The 13,366-nt window shown below is 43.6% G+C and overlaps 1 protein-coding gene across 1 annotated transcript in view; it reads left to right on the top strand.

The window, feature by feature from the left end:
- Nucleotides 1–13,366, top strand: part of ATRN (attractin) — a 152,598-nt gene that overhangs the window by 129,856 nt on the left and 9,376 nt on the right. Inside the window, exon 26 of the mRNA XM_029919212.1 lies at nucleotides 12,265–12,343. Coding sequence (XP_029775072.1) covers nucleotides 12,265–12,343 — 79 coding nt within the window. The remainder of the gene's footprint in view (nucleotides 1–12,264; nucleotides 12,344–13,366) is intronic.

Below are 13,366 nucleotides of genomic sequence, written 5' to 3'. Positions count from 1 at the left end.
AACTGATTTCTGTACATCGATTTTGTACCCTGCAACTTTACTGAATTCATTGATCAGTTCTAGAAGGCTTCTGTGGAGTCTGCTGGGTTTTCCATGTAGAGTATCATGTCATCTGCGAAAAGTGAAAGTTTGACTTCTTCTTTTCTAATTCTGATGCCTTTTATTTCCTTTTGTTGTCTGATTGCTGATGCTAGGACTTCCTAAATGCATTCTCTTCTACATGCTGTTCTATAACTTGTTTTTAAACTCCGTGTTCTATGATTAACTTCTCCCATGTCGAGATTCACTTCATTTTTAAACAGCTTTTCTCATAGTACAAGTACCATATTTTGTTTAACAAGTCCCCTTGACTGACTCTTAGATTGTCTTCAATTCTTGTTACATATACCTTTACATTTTTCTGTGAAGATCTCTGTGGGACAGCTTTTATGTCCTATAATTGCTGCATCAAAATGCAAAATCACTGCCATGGCCCCTCAACAGTGGCATGAATTTACACTCCTACAGCAGGAATATTTCTCTTACTGCCTCAACCTCTTACTATTTCTTAGCAACACTAGAAATTTCCATTATTTAAATTCACCAGTCTGAGGGGGATCGCTGGTATCTTAAATTTGGATTTCTCTAAGTATGAGTGATACTTACTAATCTCTTACAGTTCTTGTTTTGAATTACCTGTCCTTGTCCTTTGTTTATATTTCGATTGGGATATTTGCATTTTTTGTACTGAAATTTAGGACCTCGTTTTATTTTGCAACCATTAGCAGATATGTATGTCCAGTTTGTCTTTGAACCCCATTTATGGTATCTTCCACCAAGCAAATCACTCAGTCTTTTCCTCTTCTTCATGAGTATTTTCCCTGTTGTCTTTTCATGTTTAGGTGTTCCTATACCCATCTGGAATCTATTTGAGTATAGCTTTACTGTATCCTGCAGTAGGAATGCCACTGAATCAAGGCAAGATACTAATAGCTTTGGCTCTGGGGACCACACCATCCACAAGGCCCAGGACCCACTCTCTGTTACTCCCCTTTCAGAGAATGCTCAGCACAGTTTATTGGAGCTGAGTGGGCACTGGACAACCTCTGTCTTAAATGTTGCAATGCCAGCAGCATGGAGTGCTGGAAATTTGAGGAAACTACCTCCCATTCACAAGAAAATCTCTTCATTCCACAGAAGTAGAGATTCCAAAAGGAAACTACCCTCTGATATTACCACAGGAAGAATCAAAATCCCAAGATCTTCTTCCACCCACCCCCCAGTAGTTTTTTATCCTGCTTCGTGCCAGGCAAGTAGGGGTCACTGACCTGAAGCCACCTTCTGTGGTCCTCAGTGTGGGGCCAAAGCATCATGCTTACAGATTCGGTATTTTGTCAACCTTTGCCCTGTGACTTCCATCAGATTATGAGCCCCTCCAAGATTGCTGTCATTTCCTTCCCTTTTGGCCATGTGAGCTGCAGGGCTAGAGGGGTGGTGGGCTTACCTGGTTCTCTTCTGCATTTGTCTCAAAGGTATTTACCTGATCCCACTGACAGGTCCTAGTCTTCCTACTTCAGAACCCAACCAGTTGCCTACTCTGTCTCTCCTGACGCATTCATTCCAAAGTCCATCCCCTTTGGGACTTTTATTATAGCACATAAGCATGCTTTAATGCAATTATTTAGCAGTCTGGAGTTAAGAGCAGCTTATACATAGAAGAATCAACAGTTTGACATGCAAAGATGAGCAGGGCCAATTAGCGTCCTCTCCTGCAAGTTTTAAATCGGGTTTGAGAGCCTGAAACAGTTACCTCATGTCTCACAGCCCTGCCTGTACCTTAGAACACCCTGGGCAGCTTAAAAAGCGGCAGCCGCCTGGGCCCCAGACCCCAGAGAAGCCAATTCGGTGGTTTCATAGGACACCTGATCCTTGTGGTATTTGAAAGGCTTGCCCATGATTCTTCCGTTCGGTTGTCATTGAGAAACCCTAAGTTGGCTGAAAGTTGTGTGACTCCAGGGCCTGAGGCAGTATTACATCCATCCACATGCAAGCTAGAGCATGAGACGTCAGATGGGAAAGAACGTGTAGCCACTGAAGGGGATGGGACCACAGCCTCAGCTCCTGGCAGCGTCATGAGTCCAGTCCCTACAGGAGCTGGCTGCTATAAGGCTCTCAGCGAGCCCGTTAACAGCCTGCACAGCCATCCAGTGCCTCTGAAGTAGCAGTTATCTGGGATTTAAATTCTAGATTATAATCAGTTTAGGTTCTATCGGAACAAGTTTTGTAAGTTCTATCATTTTTTTTCTCACACCATCTTATGTGTCCCATGCCTTTCCCGTTGTTGTATGTTGTTGTTCTGCAGGACTGTGTGAGTGATTCAGAAAGGACCTGAGAGGGGCACCTGAGTGGCTCAGTCGGTTAGGCGGTTTAGGTCATGATCTCACAGTTTGTGAGTTCGGGCCTCGCGTTGGGGAGCCTGCTTCAGATTCTGTGTCTCCGCCTCTCTCTGCCCCTCTCATGATCATGCTCTGTCTCTCAATGGTAAATAAATGTTAAAAATAAAGAAAAAAAAAGGAAGGAGGGAAGGAAGGAAAGAAAAGAAAGAAAGAAAAAAGAAAGGGAAAGAAGGAAGGAAGGAAGGAAAGAAAGAAAAGAAAAAGAGAAAGTAAGAAAAAATGAATTTGATACAGGGCAAGGAGGAGGGGCTTTCAGTCTGAAGACTGGAGTCTTTTGAGTTTTGCAGTGTTGTCTTCTCTTTGCTTGTTTCTACTCCTTTCATCCTGCTTGAATTCTGGAATTCTCTGTTAGGTTAGTGAGGGAGATTCTGGATCTGTCCTTTATATTTCTTAACTGAACTCACTTATTGTTTCATTTTCCTTTTGGACTACATTCTGTGTGAGCTCCACAACAGTATTTTCCAGCTCATTAATGTAATCCAAAGTTGGGTCCATTTCCTTTGTTGAGCCCATCTGATAAGTTGGGTTTTTTTTTAACGTTTACATTTTATTTCTAATATATTTTTCCTTATGGCCTGTTTCATTATGAATGCAGCTTCCTCTCCTGTTCCTTTGTGAGATTAATAATATTTTATTTTATTTTGAAGTCTTACTTTGTGTTGTTATCAGTAACTGTCCTCGGATGTTTGGGTTTGGTTGTTTGATGCCCTTCTTTCACAATGTTGGTCTCCTCAAAATGTCTGCTTTGGGGTTGTGTTGAAGATTGCCGTTCGCCTGTGTATGGATGCTGTTTCTGTGTGTCGCATCCTCCAGTGACTGTGGAGGAGGGACAGAGCGTGCTGCTGGGTGGCCTGTACTGTTAGTCTGTCTTCTGAGCGAAGGAGCCGCCCTCCTGCCTGGCCTGCCCGGCCCCAGGCCCAGGCCTCACGGCCTCAGCTGCTGTCTTCCGTTGCTCAGCACGGAGAACGGGGAGAAGCCGCCTGGTGCGGCTGCGCTGAATGTAGCTCCCCTTGAACGCCGTGGCAGTCCCCTTCCCTCCTGTGTCCGTTGGCTGTGGGCTCCAGCACATTTTTATTTTGTTTTGTTTGCTTAAATTTTTAGAATCTTTGTTTAAAGCAATTTTACATTTATAACAAAATTGAGAGGAAAGTACAGAGATTTCCCATGCCCCCTCCCCCTCTGCGCAAGCATAGCCTCCCCCCATTATCAACATCACTCCCCAGAGTTGTACATTTTTACTAAGGATGAACCTATACTGACACATCATAATCGTCCAAAGCCCATAGCTGACCTCAGGGGTCACTCTTGGTGTGGTATACTCTGTAGGTTTGGGCGAATACATAATGACATATGCCCGGCATCCTAATATCGTATGGGGGATTTTCACTGCCCTTAAAAACCCTTGTACTGGAAACCTTTTTTGCTTTTCAGCCCTCTCTGTTCTGACCTCCCATCCCCACATTCCGTCTAAATTTGTGTGTGTGGAGGGCAGAAAGAACATCTCTATTGCCACATCCCAAAGATAACTTCTCAGTTCCCAACTTTTTGATTCTCATCAGTATCAAGCAACTGACCACCCATCACTGAGACTCTGCTGGCCTTCTCTGACCCCCGGCTGCCCTGAGACCACTCTTTTGATGAACTTTTCGGTCAGCTTCTCACTATTGTTACTCTCCCAGAGCTTGACCCCGGCCGTCTTCTAATTCTGTATTCCTGGTTGAACTCTGCCGTCCAGTCTGTGGCATGACAGGCTCAGCAGCGAACTTCTGGTTCCTTCCTCACCATCTGTACTGCTGCCACTTCTGAGTCACTTGTCTCCCATGCACAGGCACTCCCTCGCCACGTCCCCACAGTCAGAGCCCCTCTACAGTCCACACAAAGTCCAGAGGAGACTTTGAAAATGAATTCATTCCCTTATACTCAGTGGCTTCTCACTGTATCTAAAATAAAAACCCAAGTGAACTGACCTTTGCTCACTGCTCCATATTCATCTTCTGCTACCCTTCTCTGCAGCCCCACTGCATGAGCCATCTTCTGCTTTTTCAAAAGCACCAGGCTCTTTCCCACCTCACAGCATTTGCACATGGTTCTTCTTTTTTTCTGGAAAATGCTTGCTTGCTTTCATCTCCCTACCCTTCATCTCTATACTTTTACTCATTGCTCAGTTTTTCCAAACAGCATCCAATTCTCTGACACCAACTCGGTGTCCTACAGGTCCGTTCAGGTCTGATGCTACCTGGAGTTTGCATTGACCCCACAGGTTAAGGCCTCAGTCTGCCCCCACTTCAGAAGTCAAGCACAAATGGGTCCCCAGGCTGTCCACACTTCTGCCCTGTCAACTACAAATTTGGGGGCTCCTGTGACCTACCTCATATTTGACAGTTTCCCAGAATGACTCACAGAACTCAGAAAAGCATAGCACTTAAAATTAGTTTTATTAGAAAGAAGGTAACTCAGGAGCAGCCAAATTGAAGGGATGCATGGGGCAGGACATGGGGGTGGGGAGGGAGCACAGCTTCCACACCCCCTCTGGGCATGCCACCCTCCCAGCACATGGACGTATGTGTTCACCAGCTCAGAAGCTCCCTCAGACTTCACGGTTCCTCATTTCTCTCAAGGTTCCATTACAGAGATGTGATTGATGAACTCCGTGTCTAGCCCTCTCCCCTCCCCTCGGGTTGTTGGTAGGGGGTGGAGCAGGGAGGGCGTGGAACATTCTAACTCCCTAATCATGTGATTGGTTTTTCTGGTGACTAGCCTCCATCCTGAAGCTATTTGGGTCCCTCTTTCCCATGACTCATTCATTAGGATACAAAGGACATCGCAGGGGTGCCTGGCTGGCTCAGTCGGTTAAGCCTTTGACTTCGACTCAGGTCATGATCTCATGGTTCACAAGTTCGAACCCCACATCATGCTCTGTGCTGACAGCTCAGAGCCTGGAGCTGCTTCCAATTCTGTGTCTCCCTCTCTACCTGCCCCTCCCCCACTCAGGCTCTGTCTGTCTCCCTCCCAAAAATAAATAAACATTTTAAAAAACTTTTCCTAAAAAGGATACAAAGGACATCTCAATAAACCTCTTCTAAAAAAAAAACCAAAAGAGCTCATTCAGACCCAGAGACCTGGTCATTTTTTAAATTATACCTAAAACTGTATAAATCACTTTGTACAAAAAAAATTAGAGATACACATTTTAAATTTTTTAAATCAGATTTAAAAGTAGGTCATTCCTTTTTAATACTGAATATTTTATGTAAAGATCAGCCACAGTTTATTTCTTCACTTCTTGATGGAGATGGACATTTGGGCTGTTTCCAGTTTTTGGCTATTATAAATAAAGCTGTTGTGAACATTTGTCTAAAAAAGTGGGGAGGGAGACACTCCTGTCACTCAGAAACTTTTAAGAATTTTAGGACCTCTGTGCCAGGAACTCAGGACAGATACCAAATAAATACATTTTTTTCTTATACCAGACTCATCCTTCAAACACAGCATCACTTCCTCCCGATTTCATCCCAGACCCCAGAACTAAATGGTCTTCCCTATTCTCTCCCATAGAACCGTATTGTTTTTCATTGTGGTCCTTCTCACAGTTTTTTACTTGCTTCATATCTGTGTTAGACACTAAGCTTCAAGAGAGCAGAGACATTGTCTCTTTGAGTCACCCCCCCCCCCGCCCAACACACACCTTCAGCATCTAGTACACAGTGATGTGCAAGTATCTGTGGAAAGTAAACTAAACCTTCAGGAGGACTGTGGAGTTTTGAGGAGCCATAGGCACCTCTGAGGGAAGAAAGCTGGTGCTGGTTGATGGCACACTTTGAAGGGATGGGGAGGGGCTGCGTGCTAATTCAGCAGCTCCAGTTAGCAGGTGTCGTGTATATTCTTGGAGCATGCGTACAGAATGAGACGACCCTGCCGCCAGGAACCAGCTCAGTGAGGGGTTGTCCCCTTGAAGGACACCATCAGAAATGACTGGGGACATCTTTAGGAACCATGGGATCTTGTCTAGTAAACAAGGCCACTTCTGCCTTTTGAAAGTGGAACCTTTAGAAAAGAAGCTAGAACTTTGTTTTTTCTGGATTTTGTTTAAGAACTAGGAATGATGATGATCTTTTAACTGGGAATAGAGTCCTTTTTATGAGCTTGGGGAAGGAGATATTTTCCTCCAGCAAGTTAACCAGGTCCCAAAGGATCTGCGTGAAAGTAAGGGGGAAGGAAAGGTATCCAGGCGATCCTGAGCACTCTGAAGAATAGCTCAGATAACATAGAAGAGAAATAGAGCGGGATGTTGTGGGGGTGCTCAGCGATTCAAGTGAGAAAATAGTACGAGTTGAGTTAGACAAAGTACCTCCAGACTCAGGCACAGTGACGTAAACTCTAGATTGTGACACATCCATTAAACTCTCTTTGTGTCCTAATGAGATGCTAGTCCAGACTCCAGTAGGAGCCTTGTGTATGAAGAGAAGGAAATAATAAGAGCCATTTGCTTGCTTGCTCTGGGAAGTAGATGAGGTCATGTATGTGCAAGGGTCTCAGGAGTGAGGTGCTAGAGTGGTTAGGATGACAACCGGTGGCAGTAAGAAGAGACCGACTAACACTCTGTGGAAGTCTTTGTGGCTGGGGTCACAGGTGCCAGGACAGCATCTGAGTGAGGTGAAAAAGAAGAAACAGGTGATGTCACATCACCTGGCCAAAAAGAGGGCACGTGATAGGAATTTGTGACGTAGGCAAGATACAATGTACTTGTAAAACTTAATTATCTGAACTTTTGCTAGACCCTTGCCAGACTGACAGCAGACATTTTGACAAATCCATTTCATGTTCCAGAAGATAGAAGTGATAATAGGTTCCTGCCGCTCTGGATCTAATTCTGACCAGAATGATGAAGTGTAAATCACAGGAACATGGGAAGAAGCAGTGGTATCATTTCTTTCAGGTTGGCTTGGAGGTCAAAGCCAGGCCAAGAAATGCATACATAGTTTTAGAAAAGTCAGACTTGTAAGAGCAGGAAAAGATAACCATTTGTTAATAGTCTTGCCTTCTGGAGGGAAAGTTCAGGATGCTCTCAAAAATGTCATTCTAGCTGCACAATTACAATTAAGCTGGTGAGATACAGAGGCCCCAAACACTGAGCTCTCACACAAATTGTGAGTTTTTAAAAGGCGTGTACAAAAGATGGAAAGAAAAACCTAGAATCAAAACACAGATTTTTTTTTTTAGAATAGTCTCAGGAAAATACAAGCCTTTGATAAGCAGGAACAGGTTTAAGATAAAAAGGCAAAAGGATTCTTGTTTTCTCCTCATGTACAACGCTGACTGGAAGTGACAGCCTGGGGCTAGAGTCCTAGTTTTAAAATTGAGAAATATACTTCTTCGGTGATCTTTGAGTGACATTGGCAAAATGTTAATAGTTGTCAAGGCTAAGTAATGGACACAAAGGTATTCAGTAGATCATTCTCTCTACTTGTGTGTATGTTTGAAATTTTTCATGATATAAGTGTTTCTTCAACTTACATTTACACAGAAAAATCTGGAAAACAGTTGATAAGAGAGACCAAAGAAGGGTAAACACTGAGTTACAGCACCTAAATTACCAGGACCTAAATTAGTGGTAGGAAGAAAAGAAAGGAGATGTATCAGCAAGTGCCACCTTTCTTGAAATAACTAGAATTTTTAAAAATTATTTCTTTATTTTTTAATTTACATCCAAGTTAGTTAGCATGTAGTACAACAATGATTTCAGATAATGCCCCTTACCCATTTAGCCCATTCCCCCTCCCACAGCCCCTCCAGCAACTCTGTTTGTTTTCTTTATATATATATATATATATAAATATATATAATTTTTATATATATATATTATTTATTTATTTATTTATTTATTTATTTTTGAGAGACAGAGAGAGACAGTGCAAGCAGGGGAGGATCAGAGAGAGAGGAAGACAAAGAATCTGAAGTAGGCTCCAGGTTCTAAGCTAGCTGTCAGTACAGAGCCCAACGTGGGGCTCAAACCCACAGACTGTGAGATCATGACCTGAGCCAAAGCCAGATGCTTAACTGACTGAGCCACCTAGGCGCCCCTCTCTGTTTATTTTCTACGAGTCTCTTATGTTTTGTCTCCCTCTTTGTTTTCATATTATTTTTGCTTCCCTTCCCTTATGTTCATCTGGTTTGTATCTTAAAGTCCTCATATGAGTAAAGTCATATGATATTTGTCTTTCTCTAATTTCGCTTAGCATGATACCCTCTAGTTCCATCCATGTAGTTGCAAATGGCAAGATTTCATTCCCTTTGATTGCCCAGTAACACTCCATTGTATATGTATGTACCACATCTTCTTTGTCCGTTCATCCATCCATGGACATTTGGGCTCTTTCCATACTTTGGCTATTGTTGATAATGCTGCTATAAACACTGGGGTGCATATGTCCCTTGGAAACAGCACTCCTCTGTCCTTTGGATAAATACCTAGTAGTCCAATTGCTGGGTCACAGAGTATTTTTAATTTTTTTTTTAATTTTTTTTCATGTTTTATTTATTTTTGATACAGAGAGAGACAGAGCATGAGAGGGGGAGGGGCAGAGAGAGAAGGAGACACAGAACCAGAAGCAGGCTCCAGGCTCTGAGCTAGCTGTCAGCACAGAGCCTGACGTGGGGCTCGAACCCACGAACGTGAGATCTGACCTGAGCCGAAGTCGGAGGCTTAACTGACTGAGCCACCCAGGCGCCCCTATTTTTAATTTTTTAAGGAAACTCCAAACTGTTTTCCAGAGTGGTTGCACCAGTTTGCACTCCCATGAAATAACTAGAATGTTTGTTATTGTATTGCCCTGGGAGAACTCACACACATACCAGCTTTGAGGGAAATTGCTGTGTGGATACAGTGTTCGTGTCACTTCTTAGAAAAGCTGGAACTGGTGGAAGCAACTGGGTTTTTTGTGTTTTTAACGAGTCTGCATTGAAGACGGAAGTCCCACCAGGCCTAGGGGGCTAGGGAACACAGAGCCTCTGAGCTGCACTGTTTTACACCTCCGGATTGAGGGTAGTCCCAGGAGAGGCCTCTGAGTGACACCGGGGTGCTCACCTCTGAGGACAGCCCTGTTCTCAGCTACATCAGTAGAGTCTTGATCAACTGGGAAACTGTTCTCATTTGCTTCTTGCCCTTCCATGTGGATACGCTGCCTCCTTGTGTTTCTATTAGAATAAAAATAACAAAAAACAGGATTGTGCGTGGAAACCAAAAAAGACAGGTTACTTTTCTCAGACTCCTTTGGTGCTTCTTCCTTTTTTCCCCAAATTCTCAATGGTGCGGTGCCCCCCAGGACATTTTTCTGTATCTGTATTCACTCCCTGGGTGACCTCGTCCTGATTTATTACTTCAAATACAATGTACAGGTGACCCTTGAATAATACAGGTTTGAACTGTGAAGGTCCATTTATACATAGATTTTTAAAAATACAGTACAGTAAATGTAATTTATCTTTTTTTTTTAATGTTTATTTGTTTTGAAAGAGAGAGCACATGAGTCAGGAGGGAGGGGCAGAGAGAAAGGGAGAGCAAGAATCCCAAGCAGGCTCCACATCACCAGCACAGAGCCCAACGCGGGGCTCAGTCTCAGCAACCATGAGATCATGACCTGAACCGAAATTAATAGTCAGACACTTAACCCACTCAGCCACCCAGGCGCCTCTTTTGATTTTCTTAATAACATTTTGTTTTCTCTACCTTACTTTATGGTAAGAATACAGCATATGATACATATACAAAATATAAGTTAATCAACTATTTATGATATCAGTAAGGCTTCCTGTCAATAGTCAACTATTAGTAGTTAAGTTTTGGAGGAGTCAAAACTTATATGTGGATTTTCAACTGTGTGGAAGGTCAGCACCCCTAACCCTTGTGTTGTTCAAGGGTTAACTATATACTAATGACTCCAAATGCCATCTCCAGGCCAGACCTCGCACCCAGCCTCCAGGCTCATATATCTGCCCACAACATCCCTATTTGGTGGTTAGGTCTTGGACCTGCTCCACCCAGAGCCTTCCCGGTCTAGGTTGATGGCAAGTTCCTCAGGCCAAAATCTCTGACTTCTCTGTTCCGTAACCTACTTCCAGCACATCCGGAAATTCTGTTGTCTAGACCTTCGAATTCTGTCAAGATTGCAGAGTGCTTTTTACACCCCTGTTACCACCATCCTAGCTTGAACCACCATCATCTTTCCTAGACCACTGCTGGTCTCCCTCTTTCTGCCATTGCTGTCCTAATGGTCTCCTCAGCATAAGTTAAACCGTGATACTTCTCCACTCAGATGCCTGCAGGCCTTCCATGGTCTGTCTCCCCTTATCTCTCTGCCTTTATCTGTGACCTGACTCCCCCTGCTTGAGCCATGCTGGCATCTTGAGGTTCCTCAAGCAGTCCTAGGTATGTCCTTAGGTCTGGCTGTGCACAGCTGAGCCCGTCGTCCAGGCTTATTTCTACAGACGTCCACTGAGCCACCTCCCACACCTCCTCCAAGTCTTGCTCAGATGTCACCTCCTCAAGAAGAAAGGCTCATCCACTCTGAACATTCTGCTTTAATAGTGCCAGTGTCACTCCCGAACCCCCTTTCCCTGAACCACCTTTTTATTTGTCTCATTGACTACCTTCTAACATGCTCTATAATTTGTTTATTTTGTTTACTTTTTACCTCCTCCTGACAGAATGTCAACTCCATGGGAAATAGTCTTTTGTTCAGTTCATCAGTGTATTTTGTGGGCCCAGAACAGGTCCTGTCTCAATAAAGTATTGATTAAAGGGTAAATAGAGACTGTCAGGGAGGAGGACAGACGGACCAGCAGTGTCAGGAGAGCCAAGGAGTCCAGCAAGACAGGAACTGAAGGCTCTCTCCTGAGTGATGACCCTGGGAAACCCCGTCTCTTTAGTCAGGAATCCATTGGAAGGGTCTTCCCTCGTTTATGTCGGGGTGGCAGTGGGCTGTGGCAGCCTTGAGGTTTCTACTTGGGAGGGGGTGGAAGTTCATTCATCCTCACACCTCAGAGTGCCCTTCTCCAGCCAGCCTGAGGGCCTGACCCCATGCTACCCCTTGTGTTCGCAGATAACGGAAGTCAGTCATTCTCTCTGCTGTCAGGGGGGCTTTTCAAACCTTTCACCCCTGGTTTACAGATGAGAGAACATTGAAAGCATTTGTAGTTACTAGACCACTGGGAGTTATTCTCTGCCAATACTTTTAAGAAAGTTGTTGGTTTGAGGTTGATTTTATTATATAAAAATTGTATGAATCTACTTTGTAAAAATACAGCATTCTGAATATATTATTATATATAAGTTTATTTCTTCTGTGGTTACCTCTTTCTTATGAAAAGCTGGTTGTTACTTTATTTTTTTTTAATACAGTTTATTGTCCGGTTGGTTTCCATCCTGGTTGTTACTTTAGTAATTAACTTTTCTCATTTTGTTAGACTTTATCAGTAAAGGCTTATTAATTTAGTTAAGTAGCATGCTTGTTGTCCATTATTATCCTAGAACTTTTTTTCTTATTTGGGATAAGCCATGACGGGTCATTCCAATAAAAAGCCCAGTGGGAGGTTGCAGCTGTCTCCCAGTGCTTTGTGGGGACAGGACCATCTCAAGGTAGGTCAGAAAGCTCAGTTTATGAGAGTTTTCTCACAGTGGCTTCCTGTGAACCAGGACATGGTTGTGACAAGTCACCAGAAAGGTGCTTGGAGTTGGTATTGAGGGGGGACACTCCCTACCTGACATGAGGTCTGGGTGACAGTGCTGATTCTGGGGGCTGGGATAATAACTCGGTACTTTCCTTTCTCACAGTTGTTTCCTCTCTTTGCTCCTGGTGGCTGCTGTGGTTTGGAAGATCAAACAAAGTTGTTGGGCCTCCAGGCGTAGAGAGGTAAGGTTCGGTGGATAAAGGTTCATGAATGCCTGTAAGAGCTTCTTCCTTTCCATTCCTTTAAAGCAAGTCAGTGTTAGCTTTTAGTTGTAATTGATAGACATACTGTAGGGGGGATAATGCTGTCCTTTCTGCAGAATGTGGTCAGTAGATTTCACTTAGGGCTATACAAAGTATAATTAAGTCTGCACCACGTGCTTTTAAGTTTCTGAAAGGAAACTCTAGTATTGACTTACAGCTGCCAGTTCTACCAGAATTCTGTCCTTAACTCAGACGGGAGATCTGAGGGCTCAGTAGCAGAGCCTTTCACAAGAACAAGAGTAAAATCAACCAGCTAAGCATCTCAGAAATGTCTCCTCACCCAAGGAAAGATCAGTCGGTGTCCAGTTAAGTTTTTGCTTGAGTTTTCATGAGTCTTGATTTATTTCTAGAGCTCTGTTCCAAAAGAAATACTAGTAAGTCAAGCAAATATGTACAATTGACAAATCAAATAAGTAAACTTGGTTAAAAACTACAGCATAAAATCTTTATTGTAAATGTCACTGATGTTACTTGCCTTCTAGTTATCCTATTACATCATTGCTAATGGAAGGGCACTGAGATCTAGACTGACATAGGCTCCTTTTTTTTTTTAATTTTTTTTAAAATGTTTTATTTGTTTTTGATACAGAGAGAGACAGAGCATGAGAGAGGGAGAGGCAGAGAGAGAAGGAGACACAGAACCAGAAGCAGGCTCCAGGCTCTGAGCTAGCTGTCAGCACAGAGCCTGACGCGGGGCTTGAACCCATGAACATGAGATCTGACCTGAGCTGAAGCCGGAGACTTAACCGACTGAGCCACCCAGGCGCCCCTAGGCTCCTTGATTTTATGTGTCTACTCCTGCCCTTTTCTATAAAAAAATTGATCTGAGGGCGCTCGGGTGGCTCAGTTCATTGAGCATTCGAATCTTGATTTTTGGCTCCAGTCATGATCCCAGGGTTGTGGGATCAAGCTCCACGTCAGGCTCTGCGTTGAGCATGGAGC

Source organism: Suricata suricatta, chromosome 12 (genome assembly GCF_006229205.1).
Source record: "Suricata suricatta isolate VVHF042 chromosome 12, meerkat_22Aug2017_6uvM2_HiC, whole genome shotgun sequence".
NCBI classification, from domain to species: Eukaryota; Metazoa; Chordata; class Mammalia; order Carnivora; family Herpestidae; genus Suricata; species Suricata suricatta.
This window is presented reverse-complemented; position numbering and strand designations above follow the sequence as displayed.